This window comes from Belonocnema kinseyi, chromosome 5, assembly GCF_010883055.1.
Source record: "Belonocnema kinseyi isolate 2016_QV_RU_SX_M_011 chromosome 5, B_treatae_v1, whole genome shotgun sequence".
In the NCBI taxonomy this organism is placed as follows: Eukaryota; Metazoa; Arthropoda; class Insecta; order Hymenoptera; family Cynipidae; genus Belonocnema; species Belonocnema kinseyi.
Window position 1 is genome coordinate 138,292,042 of NC_046661.1, and position 6,215 is coordinate 138,298,256.

Genomic DNA, 6,215 nt, shown 5'->3' on the forward strand with positions numbered 1-6,215 from the left:
TTCGCAAGCACGCGATGCCTAAAGGCTTCCTCATGAAATGAGTCTAACGACGAGTTTCATTTTTCGATCCCTCTACCTCTTCCCACTCTTCTTCTTTACTTGTATTTCATAAAATAAATTGTCAGATTTTGTGGTTTTTTTCTCGCTTGCGGGCTTTTTCCCCACATATAATAAACGTCACTTTTAATTCAAGTCATGTCAAATTTCTCTCAGATTGTGTAAAAATGCCCAAACGGGTAACGCACAACAACTTCTTCCAGTCCGATCACTCTTCGGGGAGATCATTATTCGCGAGTGCGCGACTTGGCGCGGCTTCCACGCGCCAGCCGCCCACTCCCGTGCATTGGATCTCACGAGAGGGGGCGATGGTTGGGGCCCCCTCATCGCCACCTTTTTTTTTTTTTTTTTTACTACTTTCACTCGGTCTCCACCCGGCACACCGAAAGTACTAGTAGCTATCCCCTATCCGACGTCACGAGTAGATATCCGAACGTATCATCCAAGTTCTCCTTTCCTCTATCTCTCTCAGCCTACCCAGGATGTTGATAGTAGGAAAATAAATTAACATAACACTGAGTTTTGAAATCTTGTCATCTTCATGTAACCTCTACTCTTTTTAGAGCAACAATCGTGAAATTTTGAATCGATCTTTTGCTTCGGCCCATGTTCCGACCGTCAGTAGCTCTGGTCTTAATGCTCTTACCCAGGGCGTAATTCTGACAGATTACTGGCGAGAAAATTGAATCGATCTTGGGTTTCGGCCCCTGGTCCTACCGTCAGTATCTCTGTCTTAATGTCCCTACCCAGGGCGTCAATCTGACAGATTACTGACGAGAAATCAATGATTGTGAACCCCGACAAAAGGAGGGCCCGGGTCATCACCAGGCATATTAGAAAGGGAATACGGTTTATTTAATCAGTATTAAATATTTTGATCATATCACATTATAATAAAAAAGTGAAATCAGTGACACCATGACAGCCCAAACATTTCAATGTACTTTAACTTTGTTTATTTTTTAATTTCCTGATTTAACTTCATACGAACAGACACAACTTTTTTAAACTTAGCAAAATTTGACGTTTGTTGATAAAAACATAACCTCAACAAATACTAGAATGGCGGCGCAAAGATATTTTCAGAAAATATTACCCCCACTTCTGCATCTACAGTAGAGTAGAGGTTGCAAGGATGAGGGCTTGAAAAATAAGATGAATTACGGACCATTTTAAAAAGTGCTAGTCATGCAACGAAGGTTTCTTTGATACTGAAAACGTAAAAGGTGATTCTATACAATTCGTCTTTTCATTTGTCTCTTCAAAGAAGAAGATCATGTGCGCTGGTAGTGATGTTTTATTAAGAAAAAATTATAGGTATAAAAAAATTATACGTAAAAAAAATTAGCAAGTGATGAAGTTGACGTGAATGCCTTTTCCCGCTACCTTAAAATAATAATTTTAAAAATAAATGTGAAAAAGTTTGTAAAATTGAAACAGATGCTTCCTCCTCTGAAGCAGCTTCTCATGAACAATTGTTCAAAGTTAAGTTCAAATCGAAGGAAACCTTTCCTGATGATGTGCACTTTCAAAATGCCATCCAGAGCATTGTTGCTACTCATAAATATTTTTGTATTCGTTTCTCTAAAAAAATATTACTGTCATCTCTCAAGAAGCGCGAATGCAATATTATATTAAAAGGAAGATTTTCATTTCCGCTGGAAATCGCTGTTGTAGATCTCATCTGCTAAAATTAAATTTCAAACAAGTTTTATAACTTTTTATCAATTTCAAGTTACGTTACTTTATATAGAAAATTAGGACTTTAAAATGAAAACTACCATAACTTAAACAAGATTTAGAATCTTCGACTTATTTCGGATTATATTACAGTTTTTCGTTGGAAAATATTTTTGTATCTGTAAGAAGAAATTATTAGGTTAAGAAAATATTTACAATTTTTCAACAAACTTAAGTTATGATGGACTGTTACACCTAAAATTAGTATTTTGGCAGAAAATTTATTAAATTTACATGTAAATGATTTCTTATTCATATTAATACAATTTACAAGATTGAACATTTATAGCGTTTGCTGGTGTTTTTTCTTAGAAATTGACATTTTTATTCAAAAATCATTAGATTTCAAATAAGTTTTTCAAAAAAAATTGTTATAATTCAAACAAGATTTAGAATCCTTTACTAGTTTTAAATTACTTTTAAGTTCTTTTTCAGAAATTATTTATATTTTTAATAAAAAATTGTTAATTTACAAAGAATATTCATAATTTTTCAACAACTTTGTGTTTTTCTGGAGTCTTACGCCTAAAATTGGTATTTTTAGGAAAAATATTGCTTTAAATTATAAAAATGCTGTAACATAAAATTCATAAATTATAAACTCCCCAAATGGTTTATAATACTAACAAATTCGAAAATTGCTGAATAATAAAACTTCTGGCCCTGGAAGATTTTCAAATATAAAAGATGAAAAAGATGTTTTTTAAAAATAAACAATATTTATTTATTAAAATCAAATACAATTATTTTTCAGAGATTACTATTGGCTTCTCAAATTAATGAATTATTTCCTTTGACTGAGGCAAGTATATTATTAGGAAGATTTGCATGTAGTGAACGGTCAGTTTTGCAACCAATTTGCATTAGCTTATTTTTGGAATTGAGTGGACAAGATAAAGAGCAACTAAATACGGTAAGAAAGTAATATAGTTTGAATAATTTAAATTAATAGTAATAATTAGTTAATTTAATATAAAATTATTTTTTCAGAAATATTTACCTTATATTTTCTCCTACTTCCCGGCAGGAACTTCTGCTAAAATATTAATGCATTATCACCAAAATATTATGTCAGGTAAACAAAAATTACAGATAATTAATTTTTTTACAGAATGCAGCCGATTTAATTTAGATTGAATTAAATTTTATTTTAGGGGAGTTCCAAGCATTTAATTACAGCGCAGAGAGGAATTATTGGCATTATGGAACGGAAGAACCTCCTCATTACAATTTGAGAAAAATTCGAGCACCAGTTGCAATATTTTTTGGAGACGGGGATATTCTATCGACAAAAAAGGTAAGTTAAAAAAAATTAATATCGAAGTAAAATTATATCTGCAAAAAATTTGTTTCAAAATTTATAGTTAATTAAGAATATACAGTACCGTCCGAGATTAGGACACCTGCAAAAATTGTGATGGAAAATTTTCACTCACATCTTGAACCCCTATATCTACTTATTAAAATGAGTCCAAGAATCTGGAAATATGTTGACTGGTTCTCGAGTTATCATAAAAAATGTAGATGCGTACGCAGGGAAAAACTTGCTCTCGTGCATGACCTTGGGAAATGCACGGCAGTCCCGCTCAACCGAGCGATTTTCGTTTTGCGATTATTTTCTAACAGAAAATTTAATTTTCGACTAAAAATGTGAATTTTTCATTATAATAGTTGAACTTTCAACCTGCAAAGATAAAATTTCCACCAAATTGTCCAATTAAAAAAAAGATTAATACTGAACCAAAAATAATTGCAACTGAATAGTTAAATTTTCAACAACAAAACGAAATTTAAACAAAGCAGGATGAATTTTTCACCAAAAAAGATAACTTTTCTACCAAAAAAATTAATTTTTAATCCAAAAAGACGAATGTTTAAAAAAAAGAAGAATAAGCCCGAAAAAGATGACTTTTACAAAATAGTTGTATCTTTAACAGCATCAATAAATTCTCCACAAAATATTTAATTTTTTTAACAAACAGTTGAATTTTCAACCTACAATGTTGAATTTTCAACTACCAGTCAAATTTTCAACAAAATACGTGGACTTTAACCAATAAATGTAATAGTTAAATTTTTTTAAAACTTGTTTATTAAATTTAGTTTAAAAATTCATATAATTTAAAAACTGAGCATGACCATTAATGAAATTATCATGGACTTCCCTACTAAAAGAACTCATATTTAGAAAAGAATGAACTTTTTCGTTGATAAATGCCTGAATAATGCATTTTTAAATTAAATTTGTTTAAAAAAACATCAAATTAATTAATTATGGATATTGCTGAAAATATTGTAAAGTTCCCAATTAAAATGACTTACAATAAAAAAAAACAGTTTTCCCGAAGAACATGTGCCTGAATAATGAATTTGTTTATTAAATTTGTTTAAAGGAATCGTAAAAATTAGCAGCTAATTATGAATCTTGCTTAAAATTATCATAAAATTCATAAATAAAAGAACTAGCATAGAAAAAAATTAATTTCCCTGTGAACATATGCCTGAATAATGTATTTGTTTATTAAATTTGTTGATAACATTAACAAGGATAATCTTGAGAAAATTTTTATTTATTATTATATTATTTCGATCCAAACTTCTTGCAATATAACTTAAAAAACGTAAAATTATTAAAAATTATAGAAAAAACACTTTTAACAAATAATTTGTTTATAAAATATTTTTTTGTTGTTTATTATATAATGATGGAATATTTCTAACTAATGTGATTTTATCAAACGTAGACGATTGCGACAATTTCTGTATTATTGACGAGCACTGGGAACGTCAAATAAAAAAATGGCCATTTTTTTCGCCATGCTTGTTTATTTATATAAAATTGAAAAAAAATAAAATAAAAAATAAGGCTCAATAAATCTCTAGAAAATTTTATCGGCTTTTTAAAAAATTTTAAATTAAAATTGGCTAATATTTTCGGCTGCGTGTTATTTTAAACCAAAAAAGTCATAAATCAAAGAAATGAACTAATTAAAAAAATTGCGCATAAATAAAAAAAATGAAAAAATTTCTTTTAGAGAAGATAATCGGTTTTCGATAAATACTTGGATTCAATCCGAGATACTTAAAATTAATAAAGCAACTATACAGAAAAGTAGTCTCATAAGGCAACACTTGCTTACAAATGTATTGAATTTATTATAAACAAATAAATGAATTAAAATGGATCCATGAGGATTGGCATTGATTAGTCAATTGATTTTCACTAAATTTGATTTATTTACAGACAAAAACTTTCTTTAAATTAAATTCATGGTTGCAATTGATAATTGTTTAAACAAAATTAAATTCATTTCTCGGTTATTTGTTTCAACGTAGCCAACTAGTATCAATTAACTATTAAAAATTATTTTAGAAATTAAAAATTTAAATTTTTAATAATTAAATAATATATAAAAAGAAAAAAAATTGTCCATATAGTTATTATTGACAATAACAATAGCTCATCGCTCTTGAGGTCGAGCGGGACTGCTGTACGTTGCCTAAGAGTATTTCTGATAAATAAAGACTTAGTGATTGTGAAATACCGGCCGAATTTCTTATTTTTGCAAATTTTTAAAACTTAACTACAACGCCTCGAAAATTATAGTGAAATAATGGTTAAATTTTGAATGTCGCGAAAAATTACCCTTAAAGTCTCTTTCAAATGATTCCCGAAAGCTAAAAAAATGTTCACTGGTTCTCGAATTATAATCAAAAATGTAGAGGCGTGCGCAAGACGAAAATTGCACTGTTGAGCGGGACTGACATTTATTGCCCGAGACAATGCACGGGATCGTTGTGCGTCTTGCGCAAGTCTCTACAGGTCCTAATTTCTTATTTTTGCCATTTTTCAAGTTTCAAATTCAACGACTGGAAAAATCTAAAAAAATAATAGTAAAATTTTCAATGAGAAAAAATTAACCTTAAATTCTTTTCTTTGAAATTATGCCAAGAACCTGAAAAAAATGTGCAGTAGTTCTTGAATTATCATAAAAAATGTAGGAGCGTGCGCAAGACGAAAATTGCACTGTTGAGCGGGACTGACATTTATTGCCCGAGACAATGTATGGGGTCGATGTTCATCTTGCGTACACATCTACATTTCTTATGATAATTCGAGAACCAGTTTGGCAAAAAAGGAAATTAAACAAAAAATTAAACCAGTTGAATTTTGAATATCTCCGAAACGAAATAAGATTAAAAAATTTTTTCAACTCTAAAAGCCTTATTACATTCCGCGTCCAATGAGTTATATTTTAAGTGTTTTTAATAAATAAAGACTTACTCAGTGATTAAGAAATACTGGCCGAATTTCTTATTTTTGCCAATTTTCAAGATTTAACTTCAACTCCTGATAAAATGTAGTAAAATGATGGTAACATTTTTAAATCACAAAACAAATTAACCTTAAATTCTCT

At 29.5% G+C, this 6,215-nt stretch overlaps 1 protein-coding gene across 1 annotated transcript in view; it reads left to right on the forward strand.

Moving 5' to 3' along the window:
• Positions 1-6,215, forward strand: part of LOC117173910 (lipase 3-like) — a 64,020-nt gene that overhangs the window by 43,689 nt on the left and 14,116 nt on the right. The window contains exons 5-7 of the mRNA XM_033362557.1: positions 2,552-2,710; positions 2,788-2,872; positions 2,952-3,094. Coding sequence (XP_033218448.1) covers positions 2,552-2,710; positions 2,788-2,872; positions 2,952-3,094 — 387 coding nt within the window. The remainder of the gene's footprint in view (positions 1-2,551; positions 2,711-2,787; positions 2,873-2,951; positions 3,095-6,215) is intronic.